Source organism: Chaetura pelagica, unplaced genomic scaffold (assembly GCF_000747805.2).
Source record: "Chaetura pelagica isolate M959 unplaced genomic scaffold, ChaPel_1.0 scaffold69, whole genome shotgun sequence".
Lineage (NCBI taxonomy): Eukaryota > Metazoa > Chordata > Aves > Apodiformes > Apodidae > Chaetura > Chaetura pelagica.
The window spans coordinates 2,266,303-2,288,388 of NW_009970724.1; the positions used below are offsets into that span (position 1 = coordinate 2,266,303).

At 48.5% G+C, this 22,086-nt stretch overlaps 1 protein-coding gene across 1 annotated transcript in view; it reads right to left on the reverse strand.

Annotated features, from left to right (window-relative positions):
* The window catches only part of PTPRF (protein tyrosine phosphatase, receptor type, F), a 257,488-nt gene that overhangs the window by 24,053 nt on the left and 211,349 nt on the right, over positions 1-22,086 (reverse strand). The window contains exons 15-20 of the mRNA XM_010006576.1: positions 16,485-16,738; positions 15,693-15,783; positions 12,624-12,836; positions 9,382-9,536; positions 6,105-6,220; positions 187-284 (exon numbers count right to left, since the gene is read on the reverse strand). Coding sequence (XP_010004878.1) covers positions 187-284; positions 6,105-6,220; positions 9,382-9,536; positions 12,624-12,836; positions 15,693-15,783; positions 16,485-16,738 — 927 coding nt within the window. The remainder of the gene's footprint in view (positions 1-186; positions 285-6,104; positions 6,221-9,381; positions 9,537-12,623; positions 12,837-15,692; positions 15,784-16,484; positions 16,739-22,086) is intronic.

Sequence of the window (22,086 nt, forward strand, 5' to 3'; positions counted from 1 at the left end):
GGCTCAAGGCGAGTTCCCACCACTCTGGGGCTGGCAGGGAGCACTGGCAGGCTCCCAGGCCTGGCTTGGGGCCCATGCAGGCGATGCTGGTGCGGAGGAGGCAAGGCTCAGCTTCCAAGCTCTCTCTGCTGGGGGTCCTGGCCAGCACTACTCTGCCCCCACCGCCCAGTGTGCTCTCACGCTCACCTCGTATTCCTGGGAGAACTTCAGCCCATCGTTGGCTTTTAGCCTGTCAATGTTGTCGGCGAGGTCTGTCACAGGGATGGGGGGGTGGTCACGCATGCCTGTGAGCAAGACAAGGAGGGAGGAGGGAGAGGAAAATGGTTATGCTCTGCGTAGCTGAGGAAGATTCAAAACCAGAATGTGCACAGCAAACTCGAAAGGTGGGCGCAAGGTGGACACGTGTGACTATGTGAAGCGCTGGGAGAGATGGATGGGAAGTTGGCGAGATCACATGGCATGCTGCACGCACTCTGAGAGCACATGGTCTAGTGAAACAGAAAAGGAAGGTGACGTGCAGAATGTGCATGACTGGGTGAGCATGCTCAGACAGTACAGCCACCAGGCATACAGAGCAGGCCACGCAGGGGGCAGGGGCTCGGGCAAGCCCCTGGCAGGAATGGGCCAAGGAGATGCTGTCAATGTGCTTCCCAGGCTCCTGCATGGGTTGAAGTTGAACACACTGATTCTCTGGTACTCTCACCACAAGGGCTGAGGCTGATTCTCTCTGTTTACCCCTAAGAATGGCATTAGCCAAAAAGAAACTTGCCCAGTCCTGCGCCAAGGGAAACCTCTGTGGTGTGCACAGCTTTTTGGGTAGGCAGATGCTGCCCCAGCCCCTGGTGAGGTGCAGAAAGATGGGAAGGGCCCCAAGGAGGAACAGCTGTCCTCCTGGTCAGAAATTGCACAACTTTCTGAGAGCTGAGGAGCAGCTCTGCCTGCAGCTGTGTAACTCAGTAATTTTCAGTTGTGCTCTGGAGGCAGAGCCAGCTCAAGGGCCCAAAATCCAACTCCACTGGGCTGGCTCTTGCAAGGCACCATATGCAGTCAAGTACCCTACAGCAGCTTCTGTGAGGCTTCTGTGAGGCTTCTGTGAGCTGGGATGCAGCTCAAGCCATGGCAGAAGTCTTGCACTGTCTAAAGGGGTGCACAGTATGGCTCATCTTGGGCACTGCCCAAGTTCTGCTCAAGGTAGAGAAGGGGATCCCACAGGTTCCGCACAGGGAACAGTTACCATGGGGGTGCACATGTGGCCCCCCTACTGGGGCCTTGGTATTCAGGGCTCAGCCATCACAACCTCTTTCTCTGAAGCTGAGATGGTGAATTGGCAGAATCGTAGCTGTGAAACATCTCATCCAAAGCCTGGCTCATCCAAATCCCAAGGCTCATGACTCTATCGGCTGCTCTGTGGGTTTCCCAGAAATGCCACGTGGGTAATAATGGTTATTAATAGGCTGAAGCTGTTGATTCACACCCAGGGAGACTGGCTGGAGCACACCCAGGAGCTTCTCAATCACTTCGGAGCCTGAATGCTGCCGCAGATGGCAGTGATGGGCTGCTGGGGCGATGGAGCAGTCCCCAGACTGGGTACATGCATTTTACACAGTGGTGACAAGTCGCTAGGTGATAACATGAAAGTGTTACACTGCAGCCACTGCACAGCAGAGCTCTTCACGCCTCTGCCAAAAGCATCTGACACCGCTGCATATAGGCAAGACCCGGTCCAACACACACTTGTCCTTCCATCACTTGACAGTGCAGAGCTATCCACAGATGGCCTGAGAACACATGGACAGGGAAGAAAAGATCTCTCTTCTGCCTTGTGCTGAGTTCCTCCTGCAAATGGTCCTCTGTTTGCCGCTTCACCCATCAGGATCCCCAAGGTGGTTAAGAAGTCCCACAAAGACAATGCTTTGATTTCTGCACAACTTGCTCACTGGTGCCAGAGCTCCAGAGGCTGTAGCTCAGGAGCAGCCTTTGCAGTGCAGAGCTGCTACTGATGAGCAACTGAATGAGGAGAACTGTGTGGGACTGAGGCAGAAGTGTGGGGCTGGAAGAAGAGGCTAGAACATAGCCACACTATGTGCTTATCCCAATGTTGTTATGTAAGAGGTATGGCAGAGCCATGGACCACAGCAGAGCTGCAGACACTCATTTCTGCTGAGGAATGTAAGGGAATCTCTCCAAACTTCAGTTTTACCGGCCAAAGCAGCGTCGCAGCAATAAAGAAGCTGCAAGGGCAGATGGGGAGAAAGAAGTGGTTGGTATCTCATTATGGTTAACCTAGAGCAACTGCCACTGACAGTGCAGGGCAAGACAGAGGAGATTTGTACACACTAACATGCTCTTCCAACAACTCTGGCTGGAGGACAGTGAGCGCTTCACTAGGCTAGAAGGGCTCAGAGGTCACACAATGTCTGCAGGGCCACAGGCTGCAAAGCCCTTGGCTCTGCTCCTGGGGAAAGCATCTATCCCATGTACTTCTCCCCTGCCTGTGTGCACACACAGATGCCTTATACTTTAAGCATCAGGGAGGACATGCTTTTATGGTTGTTTAAGAATAAATCTGAAGTTCACAAGACAAGAGGTAGAGGGGCCATAGTCCTGTTAGTACTCCTCCAACCCGCTAGAGCAGTAGGTCCCTCAGTTCTGCACCTGAGACTGCTACCAACATCGCCAAGCAGACCAGCTGCATGGCAGTTCAGACATCAGCATCTCTTGGCATCCATTCTGCCAAACTCTATGGCACAGGCGACCCAGCCTAGAGAAGCCAGTTTGCCTGAGATAGGAGGTGAGTGTGTTCAACCACTGGGCTGCAGAGAACCCTTCAATAAATCCATTAGGAGTTCTTAGCTGGCCACCCTCTCCAAAATGGCCACAGATATCTGTCCCCATGCAGGGCCAACTGCAGGCCTGGTGCCACGGCAGAGCCTGGCATGCCACTGTGATAAGGAAGGAGGCCTGGGAGCAGGTGAAGGGCTGCTGCAGGAGCATCCCAGCATCCAGAGCTTTTCCTTTTGCATTGTGCTGTGGTGAGCTGCTGTAGTGCTGTGCAAGCAGTACCCGAGCTTGGCCCCACATGTCATGTCAGAAAGTGAAATCACTGCTGTTCTACAATCTGCTGTGAGTGAGGGTGACCTTCATGACATTGAAACAAAAATTACAGAGACGAGAGAGGAAGGGAAAGAAAAAGCAAATGGTGTCAAAAGAGAAATACAGGAGTTAAAACTAACTTGAGATATTCGGGCAACTGGGGACACTGGCACCTGCAAAGAAAAGAAATGGGGCAAGAACAGAAATCCCATTAGCCTTTAGTCATCATCGCAGAGGTTCAGAAATGGAAAGACGAAGAGATGAAGATGCAAAAGAAAGCACCACCTGCCACAGCACCAGGAGCCTCCCTCCTACACAGAAATGGCTGCCTGGCCCGGGGGCTGCTCTGCAGCTGGCTGGTGCACACCAGGCTTTTGGCTTTGGCTAGCACCAAACGCTGACAAACACATGGAGCTGGAGGTACCTGCAGGGGAGGGAGCACACAGGTCTTCATCTGACACCATGAGCTACACTTCTCACTGCACACCATTATCCTCAGCCCAAGTGCTCAAGGGGAGTCAGCAAGGGCAGGTGGATGGCAGGCACAGGGGACACCTGTGCTGCTCAGTGGCCAGGACTGTACTCAGGCCCTGCAACCCCTACTCAGTGCCTCTGAGCCTGCAGCTTACTCAGCTCATCAGCAGCTCAACTCAGCTTCATTTCATGGTGTACTGGGACACTGCCTGGTCCTGTATCCTCTCAGTGACTTGGCTCAGTGGTATGTTAGTACAGGGAAGCCAGCAGTGGGGGGAAATAACCCTTGTCTGAAGTAAAAACCACAAAAATGAGAAAGCTTAATATTTAATAACAGTAGCTTAATTAATTATGCATTAAACAAGTTTTCCCTGCTCAACACACTCCAGCAGGGAGACCAGCTACTGAAGCGTGCAGGGGTGGTGACCAGCACCTCTTGTCAATGCATCCACACAGCACAGCCTCGACCTCAAGCAGCAACAGGGGCATCAACATGGGCCCATTGGGACCGTGGTTTTTGTGCCTCCTCATTAACAAGGACAATCTCATCAGGAGCTGGAGCAGTCACTTCTAGCTGCACAACACCCACATCTGCCCACAGAGCCTCACAAGTGAAGCTATGGTGGAGGAGGGGAAGAGGACACTGGCTGTCCCTTGGTGGTGGTTGGCTAGCAGCACCCCTGGGCACTGCTGCTGTCTCTAGTGAACTGGGCACTTGGTTTGCTTTTGTTTTCCATTTTGTTTTTTTAAAATCATCTCTCCAGAGAGCTCTGCAAGCTTTCTGAACAAGCCAGCATCTTTGGTTTATCCTCAGGCACAAGTGTGATTAGACTATTTCCCAGATTCTTCTCTGTGATGGCAGGTCTTGATCTTTCCTGCAGCTCTAGCAAGGGATGCCCTCATTGCAAACAGCCTGATCTCTTGTTGAAGATCGGCCTAGATGCAAGCCTGACATGTCACACTCCCCCATGCAAGTTAAACCACAAGCATACAGCAAAGATGGCTCTTGTGTCCCTGAGCAGTGGAGACATGTCACAGAGACATGTTCCCATGCACAGATGTCCTGGAGCTGTCCTGTTCAACATCTTGCTCCTCCTCAAGGCCTGACTGTATGTGACTCCCTTCACCTAACGCTGCTGCCAGTGATCTGCCTGCTGAAATGTTCTTCCTCCAGCACAGGTGCCTCCCTTGCTCCACACAGCATTTCCCTCTCATGCTGCAATACCCCGTTGACCTGTGTTGTGGCCACTTACCAGGACAGGTCTGCTGCTTATTGCCAGGCTGTCACTGTGAGATCTGCAAGCAGTCCTGTAGGGAGATGCACTAACTACAGATCTCTGACAACTGCTTTGGCATAAAAGGAGAGGTACTGGTGAAGCCCACGCCATGTCTGAGCTAGACCACTGTGAGCAGCAACAGGAAAGGCTTTTTTTTACCTTCTTGCCCAGACACAGCAAGTTTACATCAGGAAATGGTCCCTTCAAAACTCTCCTGTTAGATGAAAGCTCTTAGATGAATGAGCAGCAGGAGGAAAAGGAAAGTAGGTTACAGACCAGGAGGAGCTGCAAGTTAGAAGAGAGCTGTATGTGCCTCATTTATTGTGGAACTGTTCCCTCCGCCTCAAAAGCCCAAGCACTCCCCCACTTCATCTAGGGCTTGAACTCTCTAAGAGGCTCTGAACAAGTCAGGGTGAGCCTGTCTCTGGTAGCTACAATGACAAGTACCATGCTTTTGGTGCCATCAGAAACGTACAGATACAAAGCAGCAACATGAGACCTTTCTGCAGTGTGAAGTACAGTTGCCTCCACAGGCTGGAAAAACTAGCTACACCCTGAGGCACCACAGGCCAACGCAGGCATGACAAGATCCTCTGCAACAAACACTTGTATGCAGAAGGGAACAGCTGTTACTAAACTATCATCATCTGTGCTGAGGCCATCAAGACCAGCAGTGTCCTTCACTGGGCCATGACACTGACTGAGGAGAGATGTAGGCTGCAGGCATCTCTTCACTCTTAGCTGAGCAGAGCAGGAGAGTCAGTACATCAAAGATCCTGGGACAAAGCTTCTGGGACACCCTCAGTAGTACAAGGGTTCTCTGTGCCTCCTGATCCTCACAGGTGCAGCCCTGGTGGCCAGCACTGCACCAGTGGTGCTCAGCACTGAATCTCAGCCTGGACCAAGCCAGTGGAGCAGTCACGAGCAACAGAGGTGTGGGCTCTTGTGACCTCTTCCAACTCGGAGGCTTCTCCCAGCTGAGGACAACCACAGTGAGCTTCACACAATGCCTGACACACCACACACTAGGCTGTCCCCGACCAAGTTCCCCAGCCTTGCGTGCCTGCAGTGACAGGACCAGGGAGAAGGATTTGCAGACCAGAGAGCAGACACCTGGATATCCTTGGTCTAAGCTCTCTCTGTGCTGTTGTGACTGAGAATGTGCAGAGCTGCTGAGGACTGCATCTCCTTCTCTGGCACGGGGATCTGGCAAAGGGGAACTGGAGGAGGTGGGGTGCAAGGGGGTTAACTGCTCCTTACCTGGAGTCTGGTAGTTGAGCCGCCTCATCTCAACTGGGTCAGAGGAGTGGGCCAAGAGTGAGTCCTTCAGGCCGATGGAGTGCTCATCCTTGGAAGAGGGGGAGTGTGCCCTTTTCCTATGGACAAAGACAAATGTGAGCTCTGGCAGAGATGGATATGAACCACCCTGGAAAGGAGTCTGGATCCCTGCATCTCAGATACCCAGCTCCATCCCAGGCTCCCCGGGGCTCCGGACAAGTCACATACTCTTCCGTGCTTTCAATTTCCCACCTATGAAACAGGAAGGATCATATTTAAATGACGGCAGAGGTTTGATCAGTGGGGCACTTTGAAAAGTGATATTCTGCATAATATTTATTAGAGAAAAAGCAGATAGATGAAAGATGTGGTTTCCTCTTACTCTCTCTAGGAACTATTTCCTGTAGTGGAAGGATAGAATAAAATTTTTTTTCAAGTATTAGAAATATTTAAATATAGAATGTTGTAATATAATAGTGTAAAGGCTCTTCAGGGTATGTTTTATTGGGCCATTAATACATGTCTTGAATGGTTGAAGGCACCCAAGGCATGTATTAATGGAACAATAAAATATACTGTTGTCTCTTCATGCTGTATTTATGCCTAGAGCAATGCCACCACCTCAGGCTCTTGCTGGAATTCTCAGGCAAAGCAGGGACAGATCCAATCAAAAAGTGGTCAAGTGAATATTAAGGATAATCTAATACTGCAAGAGGGTTTCTACTGACTCTCTAAGTCCCACTTGTTGCTCTATATTACAAATACAGTGGATATACCCATGCATCAGAGAGAGGTGGTGGGCAGGAGCAGGACAGTAGTACTCTCTTCTGCATCTGTGCTGACCCTGATACTTTGCCAACGTGCTGAGCATGCAGCACTACACAGACTTTGTCTTTTGGCTACAGCCTCAAAATGAATTTTGCCTGACGGCAAACCCCTCTGCTGACTTCATGTTTTCTGGAAGAGAGGGAGCTGCATCACTGCTACTCTGCAAAAATGCCAGCACATTTACCATCCTGCAAATTGCAAGTCAGTTTCTGCTTTCAACCCCCTTGTGAGGCATTTTGAAGCACCCTGAAGGGCTGACAGGTTCTGCACAGAAGCAGCTGCATATCTGGATTGTGGTGACCCTCAGCCATGAATGATCAGAAACACTCTACACAGGCACAGGGAGCTGTGCATGCTGCATTGGCACTAGTGAGAAACAATTAGGGAAAATTCAATGCATAAATCCCAAGTGAAACTTGCATTCCCTCTGTGACCTAGACTGTGAGCAAGCTCCATCTGCAGCCCATGGCTGTATCACACACTGGAGTTGTTCAATGGGGAGGACCAGCTTGTGAGTCTTACATTACTCTGAGACATCTCAGTATCTCAGAAGTCTTCTAGCTGCTTGGACTGAGACCAAACAGCTGGAGGACTGAGAACGTTGATAGAAAGAAAAATACATGGCAAACAACTAAAGCAGTGTTTCTCCTATCAGGAGCATGGCAGGATGTGCCATGTGGTACTGTGTGCCAGTCCCTGAGCCCTTGAGAAAAGTGGCACAGCTTTTCTGGGGAATGGGCACAGCACATAATTAATGCTTGCCTTTCTCATTAGCCTAGTCAGGGCAACTGCTAAACAAACCTCCAGATCCCAAGCCATCCACTGCAACTCAGCTTCAGTTCATTCCCATTGTAGATTTGACACTGTGAATTTGCTCCACAGATACTCTTGGGACAAAATGCTTCCAAAGAGAAGCTGGACAGCAAAAAACTGCAGGATAACACAGCATCACTCTGAGCATGTGGGTGGTGCTGGAAAGGGATATGCTGTTACTCCATGGGCTGGGTCAGGTGTGAGCACAGTGGGCCAGTGCTGCTTCCTGGTGCTCCATCCACACCAGACTCTGGGACACAGCAAAACGAAGCCAAGCTGGGCACATCGTCTATGGGGCCCAGGTACAGAATTCCCCCTTGGGGCCATTTTCTCTCCTGAAGGACCAGCAAACACTTTCTTACAATTATCTGGTATTCCCTCAAAGCTTCGTCATAGGCTGCAAGAATGCACCTACATTCTTGATGGAACAGCTCCCAGTCTGAAGTGACTGAGAAAACAAAGAAACACCTATAACTGCTGGTGTTGTCATATTTTGATTTTTTAATTTAATTGCAAAAACAATCTGGGAAGCCTTTATGCTGAAACTGTCTCCCTGGGAGCTGTGAGAGGCTGACAATTGCTGGGAGGTGGATACCTTTGAGGAAACAAAGTCTTTGTAAACCCCCAGGGCTGGCATGCCCCACTCTCCCAAAAACAAAGATGCCCCTTACTAGCTTCAGGCTTGATTTTTAAAACAAAAAACAGACTTAAAATTTTAGCAGAACAAGAGATAAAGTGGATTCCTACCTTTCTTGTTTACTAGATCCAGGGAAAAGCAGAAAGAGAAGAAAGGAGATGATCACTGACATAGAAAGGCACTGACTGCACATGCACAGCAGAGCTCCATTTAATCAGACAACAAAGCCAGCTCCTTTCTCGGAGCTATGGATACATATGTAAATAGAGTCCAGGAGGAGCAGAACCTGGGAGCTGAGCTGATAGAGAATGACCTATCGTAATTGAACAGGCTACCTGAACACTTGCAAATGCAACCTGTGGCTCCTCAGGAGGACTAGCAATCATCTCACACTACAGTTACAGCTCTAGCAGGATAGCTCTGTTACACAAAAGCAGGTGGTTGTTTCAGCAGGGAACACAAAGTGTGGATGGTCCTGATCTGGCAGCCAGGAGGGAGAGGCAAGAAGAGAGCTCCTACTCTGATTTCACCCTGTCACATCCATGCCCCGTTCTCACCAGCAAGACCATGCACCTGAGTGGAAATTCACAGCAGTGGGGGCACCTGCCAGAGATCAGGCAGGCCATTTCCACAGAAAATCAGTACTACAGATGTCCTGAAGGCTGTAAATCCAAGCTGTGAGAGCAGAGAGTGGTCAGACAGGCTTTAGGGACAAAACTGCTTCCTTCTGTCCCACTTCTCACACATTTCCAGAATCCCCAGCAGCTCTGTGTCCTGGGGCTGATATTAATTACCTTCTGCATACCCAGCCCTTCTGCTCTCCTTATAAGACAGCCTTCTGCTGTGCTTTCCTGTTCCCCATGACCAACCAAGGACTGTATATCAGAGCACCCTATATCTGAAGGTTAAAAGGAGGGTCTTGAAGGTGCCACCAACTCTAACGCTCATGCCATAACTGATATGTCCTGAATTGGATCTCACCTTTTGAAGAGGAGTATAGCAATGACAATGATGATGATTAGTATCACAGCCAGGACAGGTCCCATCACCCACAGCATCTCTGGTTCATCCTGTTGCTTTGCTGAAGCCACTTCCATCACAATCTCATCCGAGTAGGGGCTGGCTGCATATCTCTTCTGAACAGCACCGGCAGGAGAGGGAGAGAAAAGCAAGTGCACATTATGCTAAAGCATCAGCTACAGCCCTGAAATGTGGAGGTTTCCCCTTGCCTCTGGCTAGCAGGGAATGGTCATGCTTCTCAAACCCAGCACCACACCAAGGGATCCTCCCTCAGCAACAGTGGTTGTCACACTGTGGAAACAGCCTCTTCCTGGTGTGAAACACTCCCAGTGCCAGCAACTTTCTGGCTAGCAGATCCAGCCCTGAGATGCCAAACTGGAGCAGTCCAGCTAAGAGCCATTTGCCAGCCCTGGATTCTCTTGCAGCCAAATCACAAGCTTTTGAATCCCAACCAACTGCACAGTGGGGCTGGCTGATGATTCCTAAATGGTTTGTAATACCTGCTGTGCTGATACCAACACATCTCTCCAGGACAGGGCTATATTACAAAACCCCCTGCTGGGCTAGGCGGATTTCTTTAAGGAACAAAATGACAGGAACATTTTCTACCTGATGTCTCAGCCCTGTTAAACAGACCTTGGAAGGGGCTCATGCTTACAGGTTCCTTTCCAGAGATTTCTGCAATCTGGCAGCCCAGTGATTTATAACCTGAAGGGAGAACTTTCTAGCCTCACCAGCAAAAGAAGATTAGCAGAGACCCAAACCCTTCCTGCAGAAAAATGACACTGCACCTGGCTTGTTCTGCTGCTGTTGCTAAGGCTTATGGAGTTGTGTTGTGCCTTCACAGCTCTACCTTGCTGGGTCAGAAGGGTTAAATGCTGCAAAAAGAAATCCTTTCCTCTTATTAGAGAGGGCCAGAGCTGTATCAGTTCAGTGCCTGTGGCTTTTGAGAAGCACCTGCTGCCTGGCATTAGGGAGCCAGAAACACTCTGCTCCTGTTACAGAAAGTTTTGGTCACTGAAGAAGTGCCTGTGGATCTATAAATCACCTGCTTTAAAGTTGAAGTTTAAACACACACTTCATGTCTGCATGCATGTGAGAAGAAAGGGAAAAATCAAGCGTGCTGGTGTCGCACAAATGCACACCTTGATCTCCTCTCATAGGTGCCCTTGATCCCAGCCAGCCTGGTTTCAAACATGCATGGACTACAGAAAATGCTCTTATCTCTGGCATCCTTCTGGCAGCATGCACAGGTGCAGCATCCTAGCTGCTCTCCTCAGATTTTATCAGTGGTTACAGATGCCACTGGCTGGAGGGCGTGTATGGAGGGTGGTTGCTGCTTTGTCCATGAAACCTTTCATCCATATGAGATGCTGATCCTGAAATAGTTGCTGGCTCATGGTTCGGCTCTGCTCCTAGAGAAAGTCTGCATGGGATCACTGCAACCCACTGGCATATTCCTTATGCCCCCTTGTCCGGTTCAAATAATAGGGCAGGGAATCAGCAACAGCTCTGTCTGAGCACAGCAGAGACAAGAAGATACCACATCAGTGGTGAGAGGATGGGGTAGAAGGTTCAGGACTCCTTTTGCATGGGCAAGTGGCTACTCTGAAGAAGGCACCAAGGCTTTGCCTGTGACTACCCAGAAAGGTCAAGCTGCAATAGGGGTGGGGGAGGTGGGGCAGAGGGACAAGGAGCACACTGATCTGTGCAGCAGGGTAACATGTGTGTCCAGCTCCAAAGCTCTGCACAAGGGGCAAAGATTCATATTTTTTCAGACACATTGGAGATGCCTCCTTCCAACAGAAGACAGCAGCAGAGGAGATCAGAAGGACTGTTATCTCAGCGGCATTTCCGAAGACAGACTGCGAGGTGCAGGTGTCCCTGCTCTCAGAGATGGTGTTTCAACCACAATCCCCTCTGCCTTTGAAGAATGGCAATGTTATGCTCACCTTCTGACACTAGAGACATAGCAAGCAATTTAAGAGAAGCTGAGAGGGGGAGATAGTGCACAGCCTTGAACAGAGTGCCTCATGCTTCAAATGAAAATGGGTGCAACACAGTGGGGGATGTAGAAAGGCGGTCTCTAGGAGCAGGGTGTAATAACTCTGCCAGCTGGTTGTTCACTGGAGGGCTGTGGCAGATCTCTACTAGAACGGAAATTATGATGATAATCTGGGGTCACCTAGTTAAGGTCATCTCTTTTTGACAGAGATTGCCAAGACAGCGCATCCTGAGGCCTCTGCCTTACCTTGCTGCTAATCTGTGACTCTTCTCTCACCACTGTGTACATCTTGCCACAAGAACACATGAGCTGGATGAGTAATGAAGAACTTGACCAGCCTTAATGAGCCATTACAAGCAAACGAGGCTGAGGAAGGAAGCCACAGCTTGGCAGCTGACCAAAGTATTCTGTGCATCTCTATTATTTCCAGTATTTACATACTGGTTGCTGCTACTGCTGCCACAACCACTCCTGCCCTCTGTTTACAGCTGGACACTGATGCACAGGTCTTGCTGTGTGCTCCCTGCTTATTGCATCAGCTGCTCCCTTTCCCCTCACATGCTCAGGCTCGGTGTGCACGCTGCCGACACAGGCATGGCTCATTTGCCTCTAGCAAGGAGAGACAAAGGAGCAAGAACCCCCACGCAGCTGGCAAGTGTGCAGCTTTCCCTGTTGACAACCTACTGTGATGGGAGGCAGGTTTGCTTCTCCAGATGTCATCTGGAAGTGAAATTCTGGCCAGAGAAGGGCCTCTGAAAACAGGTTTGCAGGAAGAGCTTCCGGTCCCACCACAGAGCCTCAGCAGCCATTGTGCAGGGTAGGATTTCAAGGGGCTGTTTTCCACTGTCACTTACTTGAGCCAAAGCAGAATGAGCACCTATCCCACCCCAACCAGCTGTGGCTGCTCTGAGCACAGCCCAGCAAGCCACAACTGAGCTTGTGCAGAATGCATGTGTAGAGACTGCCTTCCACTCTCATCCGTTATGTCAAACACAGATGCCATTTCCCTCCAAACACCCCATCTATCAAGTCAGTTCCCACAGCCGTCTCAGCTTGTTGAGACCAGCTGCAGCCTCTCTCTCCTGTCTTCAGAGAAAACTCTATCATCCCAGCTTGTGCTGATTGTTCACCCTGACTGCACTGAGCCCACCTCAGCTCTGCTAGGAAAGGCTGTGTCCCCCCAGCAGAAAGTCCTTACCGTGTCTCCATCCTCCAGCGAGGCCAGTACGAAGCAGCGATAACTCAGGTCTTGAGACAGGGGCTTGTTGTAGAAACCTTTGTAGTTCTTCTCATCCCCCAGGGTGAAGGTCTCGGGCAGCACATCCACTTGAGCAGCAATGTAGGGCTTGAGTCTGTCTGCTTGGCGTCGCTGGCGCCTGCTCTGACTCCCTTGGCTTATGGCCTCCAGCAGCTGGGGACAAACAAGGTGCATCACTTGCTTCGCCCAGTGTGACACCACCCTATGCTGTTACCTTACCAGTTGCAGGACTCAGCAGGGTGGAAGGGAAGGCAGGAGAAGATACTGGGTTTGATTTGGTCATGGTGGTACAAAGAAAGGAGAGGGACGCATTATCCATTCAGGCATTGCTAGGCCACCCATCTGTAGACCCTCACTGCGAGCACTTCTGCCCAGGAGCTCAGCTTTGGGAGAGTCCTGAGCCCTGCCTGGGATGGTGACAAGGTGGACGTTAGGGCTGAGGAAGCCTGGGTGTGCTTTTCATCCTGAGTTAATGCATCCCTATGGGCTGCGAGGGAACCAGGTCACGTTCTGTGCCCAAAATATTGGTATGGACAGCAACTCTCACTCTCTACGGTCCCTGGACATGAATTACAGCTGACACTGGTGTACAAGGAAGAAGTGACATTTGCTGTGTATTTCTCTCTGGCAGTGCCTCGATATTTCACCTGCTGCTATGTTGCAGGCAGAGCTTTGTGTAAATCACACAGAATGATAACAGATTTCATGGGATGTTCAGAGTAAAAATGGCAAATTTCATAGTCAGCCACAAATTCATGAAAAAGGATATAAACACACAAAAATTAAATTACACTGCTAAGAAAGAATCTCAGATGTTTAAAGATGTTTTTTCTAATGAATAAAAACGAGTATCAGGCTCAGAACAGAAATTCTAATTTAAAATGAAGAAAAAGGCATGAAATACATTTCACACACGGATGTATCAGTGCAGTATTGTCAGGCCAGAGAGGGAGCATCAGTGGGGCTGAGGACAGTGCACACAATGCCACAGTGCTTAGCTGAGCTCATTCCCTCTGAGAAGGAAAAGCTGGGTAAGGCACCCCCCACTTTCCTCTTGACAACCCATCCTTGCTCTCTTACAAGTACTCATGTTGGAGAAATTTAGGAAAGGAAGGGAGAAATCTCAGTTTCACAAATATCCTGCAGGGGGAAAAGGCAGAAAGATAGTCTTTGGACTGTAGAGTTTGCTTCTTACACCCACCTCTTGTACCTTGGCTGAAACAACAGCTGAGCTCCTTGGGGCAGAAAGCACAGCTGTGTGTGCAGGAAACCAAAGGGGTCTAGCAGTGACTGAGGTTGCTGGATGCTACTGTCACCTATATTATGTAACACCCACCCCAAAAGACTGCACCAAAAGAAATGCTAGGCTTGCAAAGTCCAGATCCTGACAAATGAGCAAATGAGTATTGCCTGTGCAAAATTAATTCAGCTGTTTTACATATGTGCATTGTGCTACAACCCTTGACTGCACGGTCACATTCTGTCTTCTCTGTAACCCCCCTGGCTTAGTTCAATACACAGGACAGACACTGCTTAATCAGAGAGAAGCTATTCCAGATTTTGTTTTATTCTTTGCATTATGCAGCCTGAGGCCTTGTTTATTGCTTACTATTCAAATCCAGCTCTGAAGACAAAATTAATAATTTCCTCATGGGCTTTTCTATGGTGCTGATCACGAAAATATTACAAGTGCTTCACAAACATTAATGATCTTATCTTTCAAATACCCATATGAGGTGAGATGAAAACGATTATCCTAATTTTACAGATGGAGAACAGAGACTCAGGGACATTAATTTAAACAATGTCCACTAATTTTGAATGTCAAATTGAAAAGACATCACTTTATTTTCTTTTTTAAGAAAACTTACTCTTTTTAAAATTTTTTTTTTATAGCACTGCCTGTATCCAGCAGAGCTCCTATTGACTTTTTCTGCAGCTGGGGATGTTTAAGCTTTGCAAATGAGGCTTCAGGATCTAAAACTGAGTACTCCTAAAAAACAGAACATGCAAAACAGTGGCTCCTAATGAAAATTTTGTTTTAAATCATTTGCCCAGACCTGGGTGTAACAGAGATAGAAGTCACTTCTCTCAATAGCCTTCAACCACCACAAGCTCAAAACCAAACCATCCTTTCTCATCCTAGTCTTTTATTTCTTGCAACATCTTCTAACTTCTGCAATGAAATGATGCAGGAGACCTACAGATTATGGCTCTCCATCACACAATTGTGCTTCATGTGCAGAACAGAACCACTCATACATGGTGTGAGCTAGGACCCCAAGGAAAAGACTGTGCAATCATGTAATGAAAGATTAAAGATAAGCAAGTTGGCTTCTAACACTGTAATTTCTGAATGCTTCAAGCTGGCAACTTCGTCCTTTTAATGGACCTTTCTGTCATTTCTTGGAATTTTCCCTTATTATTTTGGGGGTAGTGCTGTGTGTGGGGAAGAAAGAGCCCACAAACTCCTTGTATGGGAATCTTCTGACACCTGCACATGTACCACGCTAATGGTGTTGGAGGACTCCTGCACAGAATAAGCTGCATCTTGGGGCAAATGGGTTGGTGAATGGTGAAAGCCTTTAACAAGCAAATGTGAAGCTAGCTTTGAAAGTTTTGACAGATAATAGAGTAAACTCTTTATTCAAATTGTAGGTCCTATCACTTTGTTTCAAAATCAGTATGGTTGCTTCAGCTGAAAAAGACTGCAAAGTGTGTACAAGCCGAGACAGGAGCTGTCCTGGGTCAGAACTCCAGAGACAGTCAAGTGTGGTCTCCCACGGGGCATATTTTGGGAGGTGGCTCCTCCCTTGCTTGGCTCCAGCCTCCTTCCTACATGCTGTCACCAGCCAAGAAAGGCTAAGTGGGCATTTCACGTCCCACAGCTCCCCATCCCACAGCCTGCACCTAAGTTGCTGCACCCCTGCTGTGGCCAGGAGGCCTGGGCAAAGTGTACTGGGCCACCTGGGAGCCACTTCCATTACAGCAGCTGCTACAGACTCCTACCTGGTCCAGCTCCATCTCATCAGGTGTCCGCCACCGAGAATTCAGGCTGCTGGTGCTCTGATCTGCTGGCACAACCACAATGTAGTACCACCTGGAAAGAAAGGAAGGGAGGAAAGCATAAGCACTGGATCCTAAGTCACCTCTCTGGCAGGTCACCAAGTAACACATGCCATACATCTCTCAAGGATGATCTGCTCCTCTCTCTGCCCTCTAAGCAGCAAAAGAGCTCAGAAAGGAAGAGGCTGGTTTTCCAGCTGCACCAGAGAATACTCCCATTAGTGCTCGTTAGGTTAATGAAGATCTACAGACTCTGCTCCAGAGGGTGGTGTAGAAGCTGTGAGAAGGACATTTTATATAATCGGATTGTAGCAAGAACCCTGGGGGAACTGTGCTTCAGCACAAGGATACCACAGTAACAAATAAGACTTCCACAAACTCGCTTTTTTAATCTCCTTGAGGCTTTAGGCATTATTTATTTAAAGGATATTATACAGTGTCAGAGAAAGTCCCTCCTGATCCTCAACTGTGTTTTTGCTGGTAGCATCTGGAGTATACTCACCAGGGTGAGGGCAAACTGTCAGAGAATTGTCTTAATTTTATCGTACATAAATATTTGCTCAGAAAGAGCCAGCTGCGTGATCCCATGTTACTGGTAAATGTCTGGCTCTGTACTACAGCCTGCTCGGAAATTCACTACCAGGTTCCAAAATTCAAATGTTGGCAGGTCCACCCTGCCCTTTTCCCCATATCTAGCCTCCTACCCTGTCCCCTTCCCCTAGGCACAGCACCTACCTAACTGGCACAGTGGTCTGGACTTTGGGAAGGGTGAGTGTGAATTTTCCTTCCTGTATATACTTGTTTGTGGCAACGGGTTTGCTTTGCAAGACATCAGGAGCGGTGCGGATTGAGACGAGGTGCTGGAGTCCCCCAGCACTGCTCCCACGGTTCATCAGCACAAAGGAATAGTCCGTGTCTGGCTGGAGGTCACTTATAAGTTTCTTCATCGAATGGCCATCCACCTCCACACTCTGGCTATTGTACAGAATCTGAAACGAGAAAAGGACATGCTCATGCAGCTGACAGCTGCTGATGAAAACTCACACTCAAAATAGCAGCCTTAGAGATGACAATTTGGCTCTGGGCCCTCCCTCAGGTAGTTCAGCTACTGTGCGCTTTGTAAACAGCCATAAATCTTTAGTTAAAGAAGAACAGCCCCAAGCACGGGGTTGAACCACGCTCCCTGTGCCTCGCAGCAACGGAGCAGAGAGGGTCATCTCAGCAAAGCCTGGGTGGCCGGTGCCAGCAGTGAGGCTGGTGGTGCCACACGCATTGCTCTTCAGCACCAGTTTGGGGGAGGAATCCAGATGGCTGTGCTTTGCCCTCGTGTGGAAATAAATGGGTCTTTGTTTCTTGTCTCACCAGGCTACAACACACAATATGCTTTCGGTGTAAAATCCCGTCTGCTTCAAATTGGCCTCACTCTTGTGTCTACCAGCTGATGCCTGATCAAATGGTTGATGCAGAGCATCCCCCTCCCAGTAAGATGACTGGAGGGGGGTTACACGCCTCACCAATGATCTAACAAATCCTGCACAGGGCTCACAAATTGGTACCCAAAACAGCGGCTCTGCAGGTGTGACACCCTGTTGCCATGACAACAGATGCTGGTGCTGCGCCAGCCGCAGGCAGATCAGCACTGCTTTTCACTCCTGCACTTGCAGTTGAGGGCTTGCTGGGCAGGGCAGGACTGTCAGTGGCCGGGCAGTCCCCCATGCACAGCTTCCCCTTTGGGCCCACCAGCACCTTAGCTAATGAGATTTTACCAGCTCCCTGTTGTAGTTACGCAACATCTCCACCAGGGGACTGATGTATCAGCCACACCAAACAGCCTGTCTGCGTTGGGAATCTCAATCCCAATCCTTTTGGAACAACCCATGTACCCTGAACCCTGGGTGCTGTCTCCACAAAGCCAGGAACTCAAATGATTCCTGGAGTCAGAGACAAATGGGACGTAGAAGACCGGAGAAACCAGAGGTTGTGCCCCAGCTGTGATAACCCAGCATGTTTCCTTCCACTGGTCAACGGTCCAGCAGAGCAGGGGAGTGCTGGATTCCTGAGAGCAGTGCAGAGACACAGCATGCCAAGAACTGGCAATAGCAGAGAGGCAGCAAGTTAAGCCGTGGCAGGTATTTTGTGCCACAGGCAGAGACCACACAGTAAAATGTGCTCCTTCCAACAGCGGCCTTGAGAGAGAAGACAGCCCTGTGCAAGAAAAATGACTTTAAATAAACCAGATTTTTCACCAGCTGAGCCTGCCATTCAGACTGGCACAGTAGCGAAGGAGAGAACAAACTTTCCTTCCCAGTCACCTTTTTAGCAGGTGGCAGAAATCTGCAGAATGCTGCTGGCTCACTAGAAGGGCAGCTAATTAGCACTGCTCTAATATTTAGTGCTGGAGCTGGGAGGACGGAGGCCCTTGAAAGAGATCTAAAGGAGAATGGAGCATAAGGGCCAGGCTAGGCCTGGAATTTGCATGCTTCAAATCCTCTTCATGTCACTTTGCACAGAGGTCAGGATAGGAAAAGAGTCCCAGCTTTTTTTGCTGCTAAGGATAGACTCCCAACAGGTAACACAACAGCAGTGAGGAGCCAGCAGTGGAGAAGAGATGCTATCAGTCTTTTTTTTTCATTACATGCTTCAGGGATGAACTGCAAAAATAAGTACCACATGCTAAAATCACAAGGGTTTGCAGGGACAAAGCCCTTGCTGGATGCCCGATAAGCAGGAAAGGCTGTCAAAGGTAGGATGGCCAGAGGCAGTTGTTCTCTGTATGACTCCTCCTAAGATATTTTATCCTAGGCTTTAATTCCTTTCTCCAATGAAATATACAACAGATGGGTGTTCAAGCAAGTGAAAGAGGGAAAATGAATAAATGTTGGTTATAGTGCTGAAATACTGGATATTTAGTTGTCAGGTTTTGCCCTGCTCTGTCATAGAAGCAGGCACAACAGAGTGCTAGACTCAAGTCATCTTAGCAGCTTTGCTGTCTGCAATGGTCAGGCACTTCAGGTCAGTTTCCCTGCTTGCTCTGCACAGGAAAAGGCCAGGACACAGTCCTCAATTCAGTTCTGACACCAGATGATTATTTTTACTGCCACGTACAGAAATTTATGTTCAATGACAGTGAAATTGGCATTTGCAGTGCTTTTCTGAAGCCTTCTCCACCATTCCCCATTTTCACAGTTGCTGTGGCAGTTCTACGCTTCTTTTTATGCCATAACACATTGTCTTCTCAACTGTTTTGCACCATTAGTTAAGGTCTTTACACAAACTCTACAATAATGTTAGGGCTCAGGAACAGTCATTCCTGTGCAGTTGAAGATGCCTGAGAGCTCAAGTTCGAATGCTATTTACAGGTTGCATCATGGCCCACTGGTAACTATTTAAGTCAGCACTAAATTTGGCCCAAGGGCTCTGAACTGCCAAACATCGCTGACAAGCCCATGGATTGCTGTAAAATGGCATTTGTGCTGCTCTTACCCACAAGAGATGATTTGCAAAGTTAGGTGGGTCCAAATGTCACTGCTGCCAAAGGTCTGCTGCTTGATTTCAAGGCAGTAAAGAATGTACTGAACTAAATGATGGAAAGACTTGCAGTCTGCAACACTGGAAAAGATAATTACTCAGTGGAGAAGTAGATTGGAGGTTGCCTTTTTTGGGGCAGGAGTAATTACTATATTCTGTGGCAAACACTGTGAGAAAGCTCTGCCCAGCATTCTCATTTCTGAACCTGTCTCATAATAATTTTCAAAAGATGTTGTTCCTTCTCCCCATTTGTAAAATACCTTGTGATGCTGCCTTCTGTTCTGCTTTTAAGTTGAAGAATGTGTCTCAGAAAAGTGCAGTTTCCCCAAGGAGAAGGCTGTATCTATCTCGCACTTTCTGTGAAAGCTCCTGAACAGCTTTCAGCAAGCACACAGGAACAGAAAAGGAATACTGCCTCTGTTCCGTCACAACTGCTGGGCAACATTTTACAAGGAATTTATCTCCTGGACCAGAAGAAGCTGTGAAAATTCCCCAAAGGGAACTCAAACCTTCATTATTGATTTGGTAGCAATGAAAATTCCTAAGGTCTCAGTACATCCCCTATAAAAAACCAAACAAACCAGCACCAGTCCTGCCTGCACTTCACTATTCATTGTCAGAACAATATCTACTTTAATTAAATCTGTTAAAGTAGAATATGACACCCTTTGGGACACAGATTTAGCATGAGACTGTTTATCAAGTGTAGATAATATTAATTGTTCCCATGGAGATTTATCTGGTATGCTAGTTACAGTATTAGACTCTGCCCTCAGCATCCCAAGTGTCTGAATTAGAGGAGAGAGGTGAACCTTGTTTGTAAAAATACAAAGTCCTAAAGGTTAAGGATTTCTTTTGAGTGGCACAGTGAGTGACCTGGAGCTGACCCTCTTAGCTTCTGGCCTTGACTCATGTGTGTCTGCAAGTCTGGGAATGTTAATAGAGAGAAGGCACTATTAGAGAAACATCCCTGTAACATTCTCATTTGCATGACTACTCTTCAGTTAGCAAGTGCCTAATGCCATCTGCTCCTGTGTCAACTGAGGGTTAACCCGCAGCAGGAGCAGACCCTGAGTCACCATCTGTGTAAGCAATCACAGCTACAAGGCTGAGCCAAGGCATTATGCCCTTGGCTCCTGGTTAACTCCATCCCCTCCACCAGCATTATGTGGCAGTAATGCTCCAAAGGTCACACTGTCCCCTTCCAGCAATGCACTGTCAGAGAGAGAAGTGGGCTTTGTGTCCACAAGAATAAGGCAAGATGAAACAGCTTGGTTCTTCAGCAGAGTGCAAAGTAACAGGGCTCTGTGAAGTTCCTTGGGGCCAGATATCTGAACACAGATTCTAATGTACCCTACATCTGGGAAAGCTTTGAATACACAAAGTCTTCACAAAATCCTTATTTGCTTCCACTAAACTCTGCATGTTAACAAGTGTCTGCTATTGATCATGGTAATTCAGCTTCAGGATTTAAAGAAGGAGAGATAGTAACAAGGAAGGGGAGGTGCTCACACACTTTGATGTGGATGCACTCCAAGACCTTGCCCTCCTTCCCCTGGCCATGGATTCCCCACAGTTCATGCAGAATTTGCATTTGTTCTTTATGCACAGCACGGCAGGGTGCACGTGCAAGACGGAAGGGAAGTCACATCTCTCCCACCCCTGGCCACCTTTGCAGAGGCAGCTAATAGCTGCTGAGACTGGGTGGAAGATCATGCTTGGCAAAATGACATGCTGGTCTTGTTTCTTAAGGTAGAGAAGCTGCACCAAGACCTACAGAAACTTCCACCACACTCTAGTCTTTTACCCACATCCATAGTCTGCACTGGGGGACATATAAGAGCAGGAAGACACCAGGTCATCAGCGTTCTCTGCAGTCTGGTGGATGGCACTACATCCAGAATTGTGCTGGAGAAAAGAGAGCAGTTCCCTCTGCACCGACACACCTTGTGCTACTCACACCTTTGACACCTTCTGAAAGGGCGATGATGTTTCTCTCCTTCACTCCCTGAGATTATGCATCTGCCCTGATGCTCTGAAGTAACTCATAATGGCAATCCAGATGTTTGAGACAGGACACATTGCAGAAGGAGTCACTGCAGAAGGAGTCTGATTCCCTGGCTGGTTTTCAGACCACTTTGTCCTTGCGATCTCTTGTGACTAACTCACTTGAATAACTTCCCACACTTCAGCTTCGAGTCAGGCATGAGAACAAGCTTGTGCAACCACTGTCATGGAGCTTCAACAGCCAGCCTGACCAGCAGGACTCAGCCAAATGACATGAGCTAACAAGATACTTGAGAAAGCTGATGGAGGAGTTAAGCACTGATGAGGACTGTGTGAACCACCACTGCAACTGCTGATGGGAAAAACATCAGTAATTTGGAATGCTGGACCAGTTTCCATTTCCCTTCGAAACAGCAAGTAATTTAGGGGCACTATCAAGGAAGGAGAGGGTACTTAAAAGTTGTTATGGTCAAGACAGGTTTCTCGCTGGATAGTGAGAAGCAGGAAACATTTCTTATGATTCCTGAGACACCCCCCTTTGCAGAATCCCCTCTGTCCAGCACATGCCTTCATGGTGATGCTTCAGCCAACGTTATTCTCTCTTGGCTTTTACCATGAGCCAAGTGCTTACTGGCTATTCCACAACTGATCAAAACAGAAATAAATGAACAAAATGACACCTTCTGGCCTAAGAATGAGAGGAGGGAGGACAAGCAGCAGTGTGCTCTGCAGCATGCCATGGGTGTTCAAATGCAAGAGTGGCTACCTAACACGGGCTTGGAGATCTGCACTCCACAAGATC